The 19666-nt window shown below is 41.6% G+C and overlaps 1 protein-coding gene across 9 annotated transcripts in view; it reads right to left on the bottom strand.

Annotated features, from left to right (window-relative positions):
* PIGN (phosphatidylinositol glycan anchor biosynthesis class N) overlaps positions 1 to 19666 on the bottom strand; it is a 155266-nt gene that overhangs the window by 79309 nt on the left and 56291 nt on the right. For 7 of the 9 annotated variants that reach the window (XR_004644636.1, XR_004644637.1, XM_034762077.1 and 4 more), the window contains 2 exons: positions 18065 to 18120; positions 9741 to 9821 (listed from right to left, as the gene is read on the bottom strand). Coding sequence is in view for 7 of the 9 variants with exons in the window: in XM_034762077.1 (XP_034617968.1) it covers positions 9741 to 9821; positions 18065 to 18120 (137 nt within the window). In the remaining 2 variants the exon portion in view is untranslated. The remainder of the gene's footprint in view (positions 1 to 9740; positions 9822 to 18064; positions 18121 to 19666) is intronic. The other 2 variants (XM_034762079.1, XM_034762080.1) reach the window with 2 other exon arrangements.

Genomic DNA, 19666 nt, shown 5'->3' on the forward strand with positions numbered 1-19666 from the left:
AGTTCATGGGAAATGCTGAGGTTTAAGCAATATCTGAACATGAACTGGACAATAGGTCAATTTGGTTTTGGATCTGACTAGAAACCAAAACCACGGGATGGATTCAGATCTGGGGATTCAAAGCCACATATACCCCCAGCCCCAGCCCTGACATTTTAAGGGATTCAGAATCCAAAACAAGCACGTTTATTTTGGCCACAATCTGAATCTCAAGTTATCCCCACACACTTAGTATGTAATGGGTCACACATATGCTGTAATGACAGTGTATACTGCGTGCTTTTATTGTTTGCTTTCCCCTTTTTATTATATGTTTACAATTAATGTATTTTAATATTATTCAAATAGCTTATAAAGTCACTGGTTTCACAAAAACTCTGAGCACTTGAAAAAAAATTAAAAATTAAAATATATAGCTTAGTATAATGGTCCTAGCTACCAACACCAAGCTTGTATCTTTCACAAGCTAAGATGAAGAGAGGGGATAGTAGATCAGTTATATTTTGAAAATGAATCTATCCAAAAGGTTAAATTAACACAGAAGAAAATTGTTTTCTCATTCTTTCCCATGAAGTAACAAAAACAGAACATGCAAAGAGAATGAGGACAGTAGATTCATTCTTTCTTCCACTCTTCTCCAATATTTTTGGGAAGAATGAGACCTGTAAACTAAACCAAAAATGCCTATCACAACTTCCTATAGAACAGAACTCTGAGGCTTAAACTCATGAAAACAAGAGCTCATAGGTAATTGTACATATGTAATAATATACAGTCCTGAAAGAGTTGAGATTATGTTCCCCTGAAAAGGTTCAAAAACAAAACACACAAATAACCAAGAAATAGATTTCTACTTCAAAGAGGACAGAGAACAGCTTCATCCATGTATAAACACAATTAATTATGTAACAAAGCAATTGGGCTAACTGTGCAATTACTTGTTAACTGTCCCTAAAGAGATGTTAGCTACTCTTGCCATGAGTACACCTGACAAATGTAATATTTCCATCACATCATTCATACCTCACATAAAGAATGGTGCTTGACAGCATTAATACAATGCTGTGATGAAATGAAGCTACTGTTGTTATCTCAAGGGGACTCTATTTGGCCAGTCAGCGATTCCTATCTATCAACATTGTTCAGAGGAAACCATCTCTAACAGCATAATTCCATTTATGTAGAACATTGCAATCAAGCTATGAAATAAAATCCCAGAAAAGGAGTCACTCACAAGTACATCTGACAGGTTTCAGAGTAGCAGCCGTGTTTGTCTGTATCCGCAAAAAGAACAGGAGTACTTGTGGCACCTTAGAGACTAACAAATTTATTAGAGCATAAGCTTTCGTGGACTACAGCCCACTTCTTCGGATGCATATAGAGTGGAAGTACATCTGAATACATCATTGCTAGTATGCTTATTTTATTATGCCTGTTTGTGCATTTATTGATATAAACATTATTGTACAATTGATTTCCCAGAATTAGGCTAAAAACTAAAACCCTATGAATGCAGTAGTACAGCAATGATATTAAAAGGATCCTGAATTTAACAATTAATGACAAGATAGGCTCATAGACTAGGGAGGGAGGTTAGCGGAATGGTTTCCTCTGCAGTACTTGTATTGCTGACACTGGGGGTATGTATTCACTGCATAGTTAATCAAAGTGGTCGGCATCTGGCTTAGCCTAGTCAAGGTGTGAGAATCCCCACAGCAAAGGCCTACTTGGGTTACTGTGTCTTTACTGTCTCTGTCTCACCCATACGCGTCTACATATTCCATGACTCTGTGCGGAGATGCTCTAGGATTCTTTCCCAGTCAATTGTGTCAACTGCAGGAGAACCTGTCTTTCAGGGGGAACTGTGGGAAGGTCAATGGAGGATCAGCATTTGAGTGATTTTCCCTGCATCCTCACTGAAAAGTGGGCAGGTCCCAGCTCGAGTTAATCTGTAGCCTGGGCTCTAACCTATACGTCCAGGTCCAGTCAGGTCAGCTAGCTTGGGCTTAAACATGGGCAAAAGGTTTTTCTGTCTGCATGGTAGAGGGGTGTGGGCTAAACTCTCGGTAAGAGCTTTGGTTAACTGTGCAGTGAACCCCTAGCAGTTTAAAATATCTTTACCTCAGCTGCTTCACACACCCCATCCCACTCATTCATTCACATGGACAAACACAAACAAAACCAAAACAAGTAGGCTATAAACCAGGGGTTGGCAACCTACGGCACGCGTGCCAAACAAGGCACGCGAGCTGATTTTGAATGGCATGCAGCTCCCCTGACGCGGTCCCGGCCCCCAGCCCCACTCAGCCCCCCGCCCACCGCTCTCCCCTGCGGGGGCAGGAGGCAGAAGCTTGGTTCTGCGGCAGCCAAGCTTCTCCCTTCCCCCGCTTCTTCCCCCAGCGGTGGTTTCCTGTCCCTCCTCCTCTCCTTCCCTGCGCCAATCAGCTGATGGCCCTAGCGAGGGGGAGGGGGAAGAGCGGCAGCGTGCACACAGCTCCGTAGAGGAGGCAGAGAGGGGTAGGGATGGAGCCTGGGGGGAGGAGGTGGAACAGGGCATATCCCTTCCAGCCCCCTGCTGTGAGCCGCTCAGGGCAGGGGGCTGGGAGCACCCCCACGAGCCAAGCACCCCAGCCCTCTGCCCTGCACCCCCACACACACCCCAGCCCTCTGCCCTGAACTCCCCACACCCCAACACACACCCAGCCTTCTGCCCTGCACCCCCCACAGTTCCCAGCCCTCTGACCTGGCCCTTGAACCCCCCCCCACACCCAGCCTTCTGCCCTGTACCCCCCCACACACCCCTAGCCCTCTGCCCTGACCCTTGAACCCCCCCCACACACACACAGCCTTCTGCCCTACACCCCCCACACACACCCCAGCCTTTTGCCCTGAACCCCCTCCCCTAGCCCTCTGTCCTGACCCCTGAAACACCCATCCCCAGGTCTGGGGTCCTGGTCGCAGGCCCTATTCAGCCCGCTGCCGGCCTAGGTGAACAGAACCCCAGGCTGGCAGCGAGCTGAGCAGGCTGGTGGCGTAAGACCAGCATTTTAATTTAATTTTAAATGACGCTTCTTAAACATTTTGAAAACCTTGTTTACTTTACATACAATAGTTTAGTTATATAATATAGACTTATAGAAAGAGACCTTCTAAAAACATTAAAATGTATTACCGGCATGCGAAACCTTAAATTATAGTGAATAAATGAAGACTCGGGACACCACTTCTGAAAGGTTGCCTACCCCTGCTATAAACCAATCAAGCTATTTCCACTAGAGGGTGAGAAAGAAGGCAAGGTTACTTTTTTTCTATTCCTAATACTTGGAAGATACAATAATGTTGAAGGCCATATAATCTATCCTATCACTCTCCACTCTACGTATCATCTCTCATTCACTAGCGAGATGCTGACTCACGTCTCCGATAGGTCCATGAAGCCAACCTCCATCACATACCTACTTGTTAAATTTTCAAATAAGCACCTTCCTGCTTTCTCTCATGCCCCTCATGCTTGGGAGTAGCTCCCCGTAAACCACCACAAAACAAATGCATTATCCTCCTTCAAGTCTCTCCTTAAAACTCATCTTTTCCATGATGCCTACAAAAAAATTTGACAATAGCAAGGTTGCTGTTCTGAGACTACCATCTATCTTGCTGACCGATATTGTTTCATTGTTTCTTTATACACTCCCCTGTCTGTCTGTATCCATGTCTTATATTTGGAATTTAGACAGTTAGCTCTTTTGGGTTAGGGACCATAATTTTTGTTGTGTTTGTACAGCACCTAGCACACAGGGGTCCTGGACCATGACTAGGACTCCTGTGTTTTATAGTAATACAAATAATAAAATAATAAAATAATAATAATAATAATAATAAAGTAGCAGTATCTAGATAGTCATCCTATAGCTATTGCATACTTTTTGCCAGGTCTCTAATATGTGCTGCTTTCAATCCCTTTGAACTACCAGCCATTGTATTTCTGTTGCTAACTCCATCATACCTCTTTCAACTATGGTTTGCAACTTGAGTATCTCTATAAAGGCATCTGACTATGGAAGGAATTAACAGTGTAGTTATAAACTGGCTTATTTTTGTCACTGCATCATTTATTTTAATGATGTATGCCAGATGCCCTACACGTTTGGTGTGAGCAGGATGGAATACATGATGTAAAACCCTGACATGTTTCCACCAGGAGCAGATGATCTTCATAAAAGGATAAAATCACAAATGATGCTACAGAGTCATAAGATCGTTCAGTGAACTGTGGAAAACTTGGTGAAATAAATATTTCAAAATCAAAGTCAGGAACTACAATGCTTATTTTCAATCAAACTTCTTGTACAGTACAGTTCTTGTTGTATGGTGCTGTGACAGATCCAGATCAGTGGGGTACAGGAGTTTGGTCCTGTTGGTATCCAGGAAGTGGGCGGGCTCTAAGGACCTCCCCCAAGTCTGGTAGAAGGCAAATATACTGGCCACTGGATGAATAGTTTTCTGTTCCCTGAGTGACCCAGAGCAATCAGGAACCTGCTAGAACCAATTAAGACAGGCAAGCTAATTAAGACACCTGGAGCCAATTAAGAACTTCCTAGAATCAATTATGGCAGGCAGGCTAATCAGGACACCTGGTTTAAAAAGGACCTCTCATCAGTTAGTGGAGAGCATGCAAGGAGCAGGGAGTGAGAAGGTGCGCTGCTGGAGGACTGAGGAGTACAAGCGTGATCAGGCTTCAGGAGGAAGATCCTGCAGTGAGGATAAAGACGGTGCTGCGGGGAGGCCATGGGGAAGTAGCCCAGGGAGTTGTAGCTGTCACGCAGCTGATACAGGAGACATTGTAGACAGCTGCTATCCACAGGGCCCTGGGCTGGAACCCGTGTAGAGGGCGGGCCTGGTTCCCCCCATCCCCCAACTCCTGATTGGACACAGGAGTAGTTGATCTGGTCTGTAAGAAACACCAGAAGGGAAGGTCTAATTTGGAAAGGGATCTGGCCTGTCCCTGACCCACTAGGTGGGACACAGAGACTGTGGGGACTGTTCTCCATTTTCCCCATGCTGGCCAGTGATGAGATTAGCTGAGTGAACGGCAGGTTTGAGCCTCTGGCAGAAGTGGCCAAACTGAGGGCTGCTGTGAACCTCTGAGGCAAGCAAATCCGCCAAGAAGTGAAAGGCCCACCAAAGCAGAGGAGGAACTTTGTCATAGGTGCTTACAGAGACAATGATCAGAGAAAAAAAAACCATTTATGAAAATTGTGGACTTCACAAAATTATCTCTCTACATTAATTTTAATAATTTATTCAGATTCTAATATTTTGATACTTAAAAATGCAATTACAGGCCTTCAAGGTATCTGTGACTATTTAAATGGATGCAGAGTTGTTTTGTTGAATCTGTGTAAAACATTAACTTCATGAGATGTGGGAACCCTACTTTGCTCATGTTAATGGCGTATTGTTAACTTTGTTGATTAATCATCATGGATCGTGACTGCTGACTCCTGGAATCTGTGCAACTCTTGTTGCTGTAAATCAGCCAGTCCAGCTGTATAGATATACTCAAATAGCTCTGTGACTCAATGCTTCATTTTACTAACAGTTTACAAGTAATGTTGACTATAGCAAACACTGTGAAGCAAAGTAACAAGCAGATTAACAACTGGAGTAACAAAACAATAGGAATTTAAAAATTTCTGTTTTAAACTCCTGCTATTCTATTTCATAGACCATAGTGGTATGAAAGTAGGGGGAAAGTACTTTTAGCGGTCAACAAGACCCCAGGAGCATCTCTATACTGTTCTTTCTAAAGAGAGAGAGAACAGTAGGACATAAATGAAACTCCATAAAATGGTCTGCCAGATAATGGTATAATCCTGGACTTTCAAATTCTACAAATTACATTTGGCTTTTCATTTCCCATAAATCAGTGTCCCTGATGAAGCATATTCATATATTCAGTAGTAAATGCCTCAGGAGACTTATGAAAGTCTCTCGGATAGCTAAGATAAGAGGCAGAAAAATGTGCAGGCATGTTAAACAACCTGCTGCCACCACACTGATCAGAAAGAGACAATTAAGATGGTTGGGCTACATATTTGCATATTTTGTATGCAAACTAATATCACAAGAGTTAAGGTCAACTGGAGGCCAGGAGGAAGAAAAACACTCTGTGAAGCAACTCCTCTGGCCAACTCAGAAACAGAATTGAGATACTCCAGCAGAAGATGGATCTAGCTGTTTTTAGCCTGAAGGATAGTAGACAGGATGTGGGACCCTTGAGGGTGGAAGAAGCTTAATGGGGGAGTGGAGGAAGATCCTTGCATGATGGAAAATGCATTTAAAAATTTAGTATTATAAAGGTCATGTGCTGGCTGGCTCATTAAATAAAATGGCTATAGCACTTAATGAACTAATCCTTGCTTGCTATAAAATGAAGAAGTAAGCAAACTGCATGTGTATAACGTTTATACTGGGGATACATTATCTCTTTAGCTCATTTTCAATCTTACCCTTTTCCCTATTTTATTGTAAATCCAATTGTGTCACATTTTTCTGTGCTGGGCAAAAGCAATTCCCAGTGAGCTTTTCCTGTAAAAATTAAAAGCAGCTACAAGTGCTATTGAAACTGGAAAACATCAGGAAGCCTGATGTGTAAGAGGGATTGTTTCACCCCCCTGTTGAAGGCTTTGATTCAATGTTATCTTTTAAAACACTGCTTAAGTGTGAGCTTTATGAACAATGTATTAAGTAAAACAGATACTGACTGACATTTTTAGCTGTGGTTTATGCACATTATAACTCACTCACTCATTTTTTTTCAACCCAAGAGGTAATCACTCTCACTTTCAAGAGTAACTTCTATCAATATATTGCAACCCTTTTTAGTTAACCCTTTTTGTGTTTCAGAGCAATATGGGAGTCTCCACAAATAGATACATTGATGGTCTCAAAACCTGGAAAACAGTGAAGAACTGCCAACCTGCTTCCGCAAAGAAAGCAGGATAAAGGTGATCCTGTTGGCCAGCTTGCACAAGGCCAGCCAGCACAGAGAGGCAAGCTAAAATCTGGGTCCCCACTTTTTAAACAGTGTGAAGAAGAGGCCACACAAACAGAATACTGGCTCTCTTTCCAGAGATAGCTGACAATGGGGAGGCACCCTCCCCTTCACCTAGAACACAATGAAGAGGACACCAGCTGACTCCCCTGATAAATTAATCCATTTGCATCCCAAAGCCTTCAGATAAATGGGGTTGGACTGTAAATTTTTATTGCACTGTAAAATGAGAAGCAAATAGAAGAGGAACAGTTCCTGCATTAATAACACTTCTCTCTATTACAGTAGCCTCTTTCTCCCTCCTGTTTCTATCTGACACCCCAGAATTCTTCACACCATCTGTCACAGTGCATTATGGGAAGTGCCATCTGTACTGGCATTTCCTGAATTAAGAACCACCACAAGATCCTCTTTGTTAATACTAGAATGCTTCAAAGGAGGCACCAGGGGCTCTGGTACCTCTGGGGACACAATCTCAGATTAAAAGGATAGAAAAAAGTTACCGCCTTTTCTTTGCACCAACTGTCAATTTTGCAAGCATACCTTAACTACACCAGTTTTGAAAGAACATCTGACAAAAAGGAGACAAGGCAGTTTTACAGCTTCAGCTGTCAGAGCAAGAATAAAGACAGAATAAATGTGTCTGTGTATATGGCATTTCTTTGAAGTTCCCAGATTACTTCAAAGGTGCACTCCACATTCTTTTCTGTAACCATGGCAAATAATGCATAATTCTGCAGAAAGACTTGCCTGGTGTGATCTAACATTTTCTAGGTTAAAACCTGGCCTATATTTAAGAGTGTTACATTTTAAACTAATACTGAAAAACAAAGACAGAGGTCTAGATTTTCAGTGTGGTGCATGGTGAGGTATGGACACAATTCTCATTGAACTATAGTTGTGGATTGAACCCTGCATGAACTACACCAGGGGTCGGCAACGTTCGGCACGCGGCTCGCCAGGGTAAGCACCCTAGAGGGCTGGGCCAGTTTATTTACCTGCTGATGCGGCAGGTTCGGCCGATCGCGGCCCCCACTCGCCGCGGTTCGCCGTCCCGGGCCAATGCGGGCGGCGGGAAGCGGTGCGGGCCGAGGGATGTGCTGGCCGAACCTGCCATGTCAGCAGGTAAATAAACTGGCCCAGCCCGCTAGGGTGCTTAACCTGGCGAGCTGCGTGCCGAACGCTGCCAACCCCTGCACTACGCTAAAGGTGTACCAGATCACTGATCTATGGTTTAAAAAAAATCTGTGGTATAACTAGGTTTAAGATGCCAACAAATTCAGTTATCTAAAGATTATCATATCAGATGTGAAAATATCTCATATGCGACAAGATATATGCTTACTGTTAAACAGTACAAAATGTCTGAGTTATTTCCCAATGAAGAATCCTATTTACTAAAGTAATACTACTGCAGGCTTTAAACAAGAAACGTGATTACTGAAAAGCAAGTGGCAATTAAAATTCACCTAAACTTCTGTTCTTTGTATTGAATTCCTAAATTACTGCTCCCTCCATCTGATTGTGAGGCAATCAGAAAGCTAATTGCTGGAAGCAGGATTTTTCCTGAAAATATTGTGTACAAACAGGCACATGCACAGACACCCCCATGCTTTTGGTAATTTAATATTTTTTTAACCTCTCACACTTGTCAGAATAATAATGTTACATTTATCGAGTAAGAAGATTTTGGTGTGGCACTTGATCTTCCATCTATTCATTTCACTGCGCCTTTTATGACTACTTTCCCAGCTAGAGATGCCAACCTTTGAGTATTTTTGCAACAGTGGCATCTGGTTCCTTAGCACACTCCTATGGCAATTGTGCCAGCTTTGCTTTTCTGCAGTTGCCTCAGGGTACATCAAATGGTCAGACTGCTAATGAGATAGACTGACAAGGTGGATGAAGTCGGGGGAGAGGGGCGCGACACTTTTCTTCATGTCTCTTGAAAGCTTGTCTCTCTCACCAACAGAAGTTGGTCCAATAAAAGATATTACTTCGCCCACCTTGTGTCTCTAATATCCTGGAAGTGACATGGCTACAACCACACTGTAATGAGAGAGACCGTTTCCCCGGACATCAACTTTTACCTGCTAGCAAATCCTGGGATTTATTTTACTATTTGTCCTCTCTTACTCTTCCTTTTATTTTTAGTATCTGGCACCTTGTTACCTTCCTTTCTTATATGCAAAAGTCAAAAGGTCAGAATTTGGAAGCATGTGCATAACAGGAAAGTCTCCTGTTTTGCTAAGCAAAAAGCTTTTGAAGATTTTTCTTCTGGGTGGGAGGGATGAGGAGGGAGAAAAAAAAAAAACTCTACCTAAGAAAATGGATCTTTTCTTCATGTGAGCTTCTAGAAGTCTAAGACAATCAAAGGGATTTTCCAGTGGCATGAACCATACAATGACTTTGCACACACAAGTGAGAGACTCTATCAGTAACATGATTCATTCTTGTGGAAGCAGGTCACGGTCTTGTTCAATCTGCAGTAGACTTGTAATTGGCAAGTACTTCCTGAGTTTCACACTTGTAACAGAGTCTCATAACTAGACTCAAGGTATGATTTTGTTCAGATTTGATCCTCGTAAAAGTGTCTGCCAGACTTTCAGGTGTGAACAATATTCTATCGCTTGGAGCCAGATGCTTCCTTATAAATAACTAGGGCTGTCTGAGAGTTCTAACTCACCTCAATCTGGGCATGCAGACACTGCTCAAGTTATGATGGCAGTACAGAGTGGTCACATCTGTCCTCCGCAACATTTGACTGCTGAATCAAACAAAAAAAGTGGAATTGGGATCCACATGCAAAAGGGCAGTTACAATCTTCCCTGTTATCTTCTGAACATCATGCTAGCCACAATTTTCCTAGACAACAGATTACTTGTGCAAATCAGAAGACTTTTGCTTCAGTTCAATGTAATCTCTCTCTATTGCCAAAAGTTAATGTAAATAGGAGTAAATTTCACTGAGTTTGGACTCTGTGTCAACATTAAAGGGTCTTAAAGCGCTCAACACTTTCATATTATTATATTCACCAGCACAGAATATATCAAAGACTCTAGCTTTTGAAGCATGAAATCTGGAGTTGACATAAAATTTCCCAGGGCACTTGGTAACAAAGTATCTGGAAAGTAGAGCAGGTTTAGAAAAAAAGGTTTCTTTTTCCATGACAAAAATAAAACTAAATAAAAAAAGTTTTCGTTGAGAAGTCAACATTTTCAGATGCTTCCTTGAAATTTTTCAATTTGTCAAAAGCTAAATTTTCTGTCAACGGTTTCAAAAGAATTTTTTGACTAGCCAAATGGGGAAATACAGAATTTCTTAAGCAGAAATTTCTGATTCAGATCTGTTCCAGAATTTCTGTAAATTCAGTTATAAGGAACAACTTTAAAAAGATTTCAAATCCATGTTCCTTGTGGTATGGGCCTAATATAAACACTCACCCAATCACGTCCTTTAAATCATTTTAAAAGGGACTTATTAAAGAACTTCCTATACTGACTTTTAACTTGCTTAAAATTTACATTAAAATGAATATTCCAAAAATGGAATAATATTAACATTTTGGATTTCTACAATATCTTTCAGAGGCTCTCAAAGCACTAATTAATAATGACTCACAAAAGGCCTGTAAATTAAGTGGAAGTAGATTTAATTGGTGTGCGCTCTTTTTCTGTATTGCAATTTTCAGATTTCTAGCATCAGAAAAAAAGTGCAATTAACTCCATTATACAAATTCACCATCCATCCCTGAATAGTGGGGGAAGGGAATTATTCTTACCTTAATGAGAAGGACAGTTGTGCCTGGAGGAAATGCAAACACAGAACCCTGCTTATCTTCAACAGCAGACAAGAGCAATCATAGATTAGCACAATCTGTGTGTAAATCTTCTATTAACTCCCTACTTACATCTCCAAATACCGTATATTTTCAATGAATTTTGAGCCATTGGGATGCAGCTATACCGTTTCCAATTACAATGAAATACAACATACCAATAATTTCTTACACCAAATGCATTGGGACACACGCATCTGTGGCAAGTATCAGAGGGGTAGCCGTGTTAGTCTGGATCGCTTTTTACTCGTCTGTGGGACAGCATAGAGGTCAAACCGCCCTGGCTTTGCTGTTGCTAACTCTAGTCCTGTAGACCAGGCTGCACAAAAGTTTTTGGGGGCTGGGGGCAAAATCTGAAACCAAGGCACCTCACCTTACTCACCCTAAAACTGAGGCCCAAAAAGGGAGCGGGAGTTGCCTGCCCCACACTCACCCCATATTAGCTGTGACACTGGCAGACCAGGTCATGCTAAAGTCTATTCAGGCCAATTCACTTGTGTATTAGTCAGGGCCGGCTCTAGGTTTTTTGCTGCCCCAAGCAAAAAATTTTTTGGCTGCCCCCCACTCCCCAACTGCAGTGAAGTGCAGCCCTGGGTCACCGGTAACTCGCTCCCAGGGCGGGTCATTCAGCAGGAATTTTGGATGTGCACAGAACACAGACAGGATTGGTTCCCATATAGTTACAGAACTGCAGTGAAGTGGAACAATTTTCAGCTTGTGTGATTGGAGGATATGCAATATCCCAGTCTTCCTTTTAAACAAATAAAACTAAAACTTAAAAAAAAAAAAAAAAAAAAAAAAAGCAATGGCTGTTGAAAATAGCAATTCCAGTCCTAATAACCACTGGGAAGCATTTCTTGCTCAATTTATTCTACTTTTTCTACAGCAAGTTACAGTGGATCAATATATTTGATTTGGGAGAAATGAAGTAACAGTTGCCCAAATTGAGCTTGAGCACGCCTGAATTTTGAGGGTGTTCAAATCTGGAAAAGAAAAGTCAATTTCTGCTTCCATGGCTCAGAAGTGGAAATCCTCCTACGTGCCTGGTACTGTATCTAAAGCTGTCCAGTCTAGAAGAGCTTCCCCTCCCTTACTTTTCATTTTAAATTCTAGTGGGATCCACGTACCTCCCTTGCTAGGCTTCAGATAGAGAGGGGCACTGTCCATTTAGTCCACCCAATTCTTTCTTTGGGGAAGAGCGCAGGGCTGGGGCGGCAGGAGGTGCAGATGGGGGCCAGAGCTCGGGTGGCAGAGGGTGTGGGGGGGGGGGAGGCCAGGGCTGGGGCAACACAGGGGTGAGGGGGGAGCCCAGGGCTGGGGTAGGGGGTGGCAAAAAACCTAGAGCTGGCTCTGTCCCTACCATTCACAGCAAGCTGCAGGTTTCAGTTCCATACTCCTTCCCCCTCCCTTTCCTGTTACTAACGGCCAAGGGAATGCTGGGAAATGTAATTCTTTCCCTGTTCCCGGGCTGGCTCTATAGGCAGGGAGCTAACCAAGGAACTACAGCTCCCAGGGCTCCCTGCTGGTTCTCAGCTCCCATGCTGGATTCTTGCGCCCCTGCAAATATACCGCCCCAAGCAACTGCTTGCTTTGCTGGTGCCTAGAGCCGGCCCTGGTATTAGTGTAGATCAAAGTGATTGTTGAAGGTAGACAAGTATATTTGACTCAAAGACTTCATAAAACTAATGGGAAGAGACTTGTCAGTATCATTTTATAACGCAGGAACAACCTTTTACATTGTGTATATCCCTTTAACTACATAACCCATCAGAGAAGCCTTGTGGAATGCTAATGAAGGACTTTAACAGAAAAATGCTAATTCCAAAACAAGTAGCCACTGTGTGTGATAACCAGAGGTCAAAAACTCGAAGTGCCTTCCTCACTCACTGAAAAAGCTCATGTTGTTTTTTCCTGTCAGAAAAAGCTATCAATATGGATTCAAGGACAGATTTTTCACCTCTGGACTGATTCTTGCCTGCATATTTATACCTGCCTCTGGAAACTTCCACTACATGCATCTGACGAAGTGGGTATTCACCCACAAAAGCTTATGCTCCAAAACGTGTGTTAGTTTATAAGGTACCACAGGACTCTTTGTTGCTTTTTTCAGATCCAGACTATCATGGTTACCCCTCTGATACTTCACCTCTGGACTCTGACAGGGAAGTGTACCAGACACAAAGCAGAAATCCCCAGAAACAATCTGGGTACCCTGAAGAGACTTCTGGGAAACTGGCAGTTTATTATATCACTGCCATCATTTGGAATTGCAAATGGTTATTCATCTGTACATATATTTTACCTGCTTTAACCTCTCAATAATTGCTCTTGGTACTGGGAGCAACCTGATGTGGTATGACTTTTGGTTAAGTGACCATTATCAAAAAGTTCAAGTTCGGCTGGCGGCAAGGTAGGCTGGAGAGTCTAAGGGGACCATGTGTGACTCCAGGGTGATCCAGGAGTTCACACTTGTTACCGGCTTGGTGAAATCTAATTATAAAACATACCACCGGCTTGGGGTATCTGCCCTGTCTTCTGACAATCTGCCCTGAGGTAGGCAGTCACAGTTGTGAGCCACTCCAGACAGCATGACAGAGGAGGTTTCTGTCCTGCAGGGTTGGGCCCAGGTCCCCTCTCTGAGTACTGTGACCTGGCACACATGGTTGCCAAACCTGAGTGGTGTGCAACCCCGTGTGCCAGGTCACAATGCCACTCACTCAAATTCCATGGACTGAGGGGCCCTCTCAGATGGGGGGCCTGGAACAAACTGCCCCTTTTGCCCTTCCCTAGGGGCATGCTTTGCCTCTAAAAGGTAGTTTGTGCTTGTGCAATTCATTTTCCACTATTTCCAAAAATAGGAGGAAATATAAACAAACAAAATGTAAGGTGATTTTTTTCAGCTCCAAGGATTTTTTTCTCCTAGTATAGAATATTAATGTAGCAGTAAAATGTACTCTTTCTTTTTGTGAAATCTTATCCAATTTAAATACTTATGATACAAGAAGTACTGTGTCGTCAGCTACTGATAATATGTACACTGCAAGACAATAGTCATGCTGCCTTTTGGTGCTTCCAATCAAGCACTTAAGCACGTGTTTAACTTTAAGCCACGAAGTCCATGAGGCTACTCATATGATTAGTGTTTAGTATGTGCTTTGCCAGATCAGAGCCAAAGTGATGAGCACACTTCAGAATCAAGCCTGGGTGTCAAGTAAACTACCTAACATTAAGTTTTCAGGTGGAAGACTTTTGGAAATTTAGAACTATTATGAGAGTTGGGTAGTGATTCTGGTCAGGCTTTTTGCCCTCCTCCCCTAGAATGAAGTTGGAAAGATTATCAGACTGTAGAAGAGTGCACTCATCTTCAGTACCTCAGCAAGACAAGAATATTTATCTTTAATATAGTAAAGATAAAAGGTTAAAAAGATCCATATAACAACCTGTCAGGTGCTAGTCCAAAACCTTTCACCATGCAGGCTATCTGCATGCTCATTTGCACATTTATGGTATTTTGTTTGTTTATTTTTAATACACACAGGAACCCTAGAAAGTCATCGATGATTAGAATTATTACTGAATCAACTGAAGCAGATACTATTAAAGAGAATCTCAAGAAATCAATCGTTTGTTCTGTTTAATGTTACTTGGGCAACAGACTGTACAACAAAATTACTACAGGCTCATATTAAGTTTAAAGTACATTTTTCCCCAGACACCCTGAGGAGAAACCTCATTGGTTTCTGGGCTTACTCTCCATGACAGGGTGAGGGGCTCAGCTATGTGGGGGTCTTGGAGGAGAGCCACTACTCCTCTGGATCAAGAGGAACCAGGTGAGGTTGTTTGGGCACCTGATAAGGATGTCCCCTGGGAGGCCGACCCAGACACTTTGGAAGGGTTATATCTCCTGGCTGGCCTGGGAATGCTGGGGAATCCCCCAGGCGCACCTGGAATCTGTTGCAGAGGAAAAGGAGATCTGGTCCTCCCTACTCTCCATGCTACCACCACAACTCTCACCAGGAAAAGTGGCATAAAGGAAAAAGAAGAACAGAAAGAACATTCCCCTCCCATCCCCACTCATATTTGTTAAATTATAAAAATCCCTGGGATTTCCATTTACATTGATCCAAACTCAAAAACCAAAACAGATACAAAACACTTGCCTATCATGAACTCAAAAGCAGTTATATCTTCCTAACTGTACATTCAGCATTAACGTAAGAGAAAAGTATCATGATACAGAACTAGACAGGTCTTTCTGGAAAAAAATAGGAAACAAAGGAAATATCCTCATGGCAGATCCAGACCGAAATAAAAACCTAAATGCCCCTCCTTCCCATATGGCATTTTTGTTCCACATGGATTCACAAATTCTCTGATAACAAAACTGTCATTTCTAATCAGAGTTTTGATTAAAACTTTTTATATGCTTTTGAGCCTGCTTTGACTGGGGTCTGAGAGCTTAAATATCCTGAATCTTACCCTTTGAGGAAACTGTGGTATAAGATACCACAGCAAATAATCTCTGTCTACAAAGACAGGAATCTTATTTAGCAAATTTAATCTACATCACAAAAAGAGATGATATTTAAAGTTCTTAGGATTTTACAGACTCCAGTTAAGTCAGTCTCATTTCCTGAAGGAAAGGCAGCTGCTCCAAATGACAAAACATTTTTGGAACACTCCAGCAACTGAATACAGAACTAAATTTTACTGAAGACAAATCCGTGGATCTAATTCAAGACTGAAATCCTTTGGGGAAGAAAGTAGCTTGAACTGAGTGTATAGTCAGACTGGCCTCAAAGCAGATTATTGTCAGAAGCACAAACAACCTACAGTAACTCCTTGCTTAACGTTGTGTTCCTGAAAAATGCTATTTTAAGTGAAACAATGTTAAGCAAATCCAATTTCCCCATAAGAATTAATGTAAAGGGGGGACAAGGGGGTTAGGTTCCAGGGAAATTGTTTTGTCAGACAAAAGACTAATATATATATATATATATACACACACACACACACACACACAGTATNTATATATACACACACACACACACACACACACACACACAGTATAAGTTTTAAACAAACAAGTTAATACCGTATACAGCAATGATGATTGTGAAGTTTGGTTGAGTGGTGGAGTCAGAGGGTGGAAGAGGGTGGGATATTTCCCAGGGAATGCCTTGCTGCTAAATGATGAACTAGCATTCGACTGAGCCCTCAAGGGTTAACACGTTGTTAGTATAGCCTCATGCTCTACAAGGAAGCACGAATGGAGGGAGGAGACACAACAGAATTTAAGTATGCTGACCCCACTCTAAATACACTACCTTTTTAAGTAGATCAGCAAGTTGAGACAGCAGCTGCTGCCAGCAAGCTCTCTCTGTCCTGAGCCCTGTCATGTCCCCCCCTTGCTCTGTGGAGATGGGGTACAGGAACAGGAGGAGGGGGAGACCCTGACATCAGCACCCACCTTCCCCCCCATCTCCTGCACAGCAAGCAGGAGGCTCCCAGGAGCAACTCTAAGGCAGAGGGCAGGAGCAGCACACGGCAGTGGAGGGAGGGACAGCTGAACTGCCCAGCAATTGATAGCCTGCTGGGCAGCTGCCGCACAGGGAACTTAGGGGAGCTGATGGGAGGGCTGCCAGCCCACCGTTGTTCCAAGCCCCCACCAGCTAGCTCCAATGGGCTGCTCTTCCTGCAAGCAGTGGACAAAGCAGCCAGCTGCCAAACAACGTTATAAGGGAGCATTGTGCAACTTTAAACAAGCATGTTCTCTAATAGATCAGCAATGTAACAATGAAACATTAACCAGGACTATGTTAAGTGAGGAGTTACTGTATGTGAGGAAGGATTAACAGGTGAGTGGGTGTATGCGCTAGAACACAGCTCACACTAAATAACATCAAAAGCCACTTCAGAAGACCCTACATCGCTCTAGAAATGGAGGTCCTACGGCGTGTAAATTCTGCAGGTTTTGAGAAAGCGGGGCATAAGTGTTGTGTACTGCTGAGTCCCCTTCTATGTATGGCCTGAAGTCTAATACATCCACACAATGGGCAAATTCCCTCTTAATTCAGTTGGGACATAAATATACCCAACTGTCGTAAGAAAAGGAGTAAATCATATCTCACTATCTTTTACCGATAAAAGCTAAAATTCCACTCCACTTCAGTGGAATTATCAGATATCTTCTAATCAATTGAAATTTCCACTCAATTTATGTCTGCATACCTGTGCATTGTCAATGGAATGTTGGGAGACTGTTAGCTTTAATAATTTAAGAATGAGACTTTTAGTTTTAATAATTTCAGAATGATATATTTTGTGCATGAATAAAGTATGTTTTAAAAACTTTTAAAACTCTGCCACGTCAAATCCAATTTTCATGAGACAGATGTGCCTTTTAACTGATTTGGCAGGAAGTTAGTCTGTCAAATTTTAAATTTCCAATACCTTTCACTGAGGCTGAACAGTTGTTTAAAAAAAAAAAAAAAAGCCACAAATATTTATTCTTAGCAGGAAATCTTCATTGTTTTCCCCTACTCATACCATGCTTAAAAATGGCTCAATCACTTCTGATTAAACTTCCTGGGGGTGGAGGGAACTGCTCCCTGAGAATCACACCAAATTTAATCCAAGACCGTTATTAATAACTGAAAATCACCTTTGTAATGGAAATGCTCAAGCAACTGTAGGAGTAGATACACTAGTATAGACGTGTTTTGTTCATAAAAGGGAGCAAACCCGGAAAAACACATATTTTGTACACTCCTGCAATCCTAAGAATGTCTCTAATCTATTATTTAATACTCAACCATACCATAGTCAGAAAAAAAGTTATTTTAATGTATGTGCTTGGCTTGAAAATATATTTTAAAATTTTATGTTATTTTAAGTATGATTAAAAGTTATGTGATTAAATTCTTCCAAAATATAAATTCTAAGGAAAAACTCTACTCTCATAAGCATGCACAGCTCTCATTCATATCTGAGGGCAAGATTTGGGATGCCATTCTCACAGTACATTTGAAAGAGACTGCATCTCTGTGGGTTAATGCTTGTCTGTTATCCCATAAATACTTATCAAATACTTATAATTGAAATACTTATCAAAGTGAAAAATAAAATAATTTTTATTCAGTTAAAATATAAAAAATTTAAAATGCACTTACTGAAAAGGTGTAAATAGAAATGATAATGTAGTTTCCTTCTTCTGAGTCATCTTAATCTGCAAACAAATTATGAAAGCAATGAACATAAAAGCTGTAATTAGAAATTAACGTTAATGAAGTGTTTAGGTTGAAATATGAAAGCTTCTTAATGCTGTAAAAAAGCAACAAAGGCCAAATTTTTACCACAATGGATGGCTTTTTGGGTTTTCTACTCTTGTAAATAGTTAAGAGTTCCATACAACTACTTGCACAGTGCTGAAAGAGTACCCCTAAAGATTCAATCGTGCTCTTAGAAAGGCAAATGTGAGACATCTACCAGAAATTCTCACAGTAGGACTTCCACAGTGTACAAGGTGAGAAAAAATAATCAATGTTTACTGGGTGGCTCCACTTTGAGCACAGAGTCAAAGCTAAACTCAGTCAAGGAATCAAATCAATGATTTGATCATACCAAAGCATTGGTGTTGACTTCAACAGACAGGAACTAATGCACTGCTGTAAAGATGTGAAATGATGCTACTGGACTTCTCAAACTGGATGTGCACAAAAATGGGAGACTCTGACGCAATCATAGTCACTCAGCCCGGAGGACCTTGAAAATAGCTTTCAGGCTTCCTGCACCAGTTTGACCTGGGGCCTAATGGATGCACACAAGAAGCAAGGGAATTTCTAGTATACTGCTTCCAGGATCTGACCGCTTGAAGCAACAATCTCCTACATATCTCACATCCATTCAAGACAAAATTCTCCCCAGGAATACAAGTAGTGATCAGGTCTGTCCATCACAGGAAACGTACGGACAATGGACCGTAAAAGTAAGCATCTCTTGGCATCTCTTTAAGCTGCTGAGCTACTTCCCATGATTTTTGAGTTATCTTACTTTTCCTTCAAACACACACACACAACCTATGCCCCCCTAAAAGACTTCAAAAATAAGCTAGCAAACAGGAAATTTATCACTAGAAAAAGCCAGGGTAAGAGTTAATCAAAGCCAAGAACCAGGAACAACTTTGGGGGGGTGGGAGGGAAGAACAACACCCTATTAACTAAAGAGGCGAATGTACCTGCAAAAAAGGTGACAAACACCATCAATACTATAGAAATAATGGTGTTGTGGAAAGAAAGAAAGAAAGAAAGAAAGAAAGAAAGAAAGAAAGAAAGAAAGAAAGAAAGAAAGAAAGAAAGAAAGAAAGGCTGAGAGACTTACTGGTCATTATGCTTCATGAGCAGACATGTACAAGTTACCTTCTGATTAAGTTGTTTATTGGCCCTGAACTTTGAGCTTGGAATGTTCCAACCCCAGTTGCATAGAAAACAGATTCCCCACTCATGATCTATAGCAACCTACTTTCTTTTCAGATATCACAATTAGATTTAGGGCCAATTTCTGCATTGCTCTCATTGACTTCAATTTGAACTGCATACACATACCCAAGGTCCAGCTGGATTCTTAGAAATTAAATTCTCTACACCAGTATAATGCACAATAATCATTACTGAACTTCATTTATGCTCAGGGCAATAAAAATAATTAATTATTCAAAAAAGTTAAATTTTTTCTTAAATTTAAACAAGAAATTTCCAATCTCACATAGATCTGCT

The sequence above is a fragment of the Trachemys scripta genome, chromosome 2, assembly GCF_013100865.1.
Source record: "Trachemys scripta elegans isolate TJP31775 chromosome 2, CAS_Tse_1.0, whole genome shotgun sequence".
NCBI classification, from domain to species: Eukaryota; Metazoa; Chordata; order Testudines; family Emydidae; genus Trachemys; species Trachemys scripta.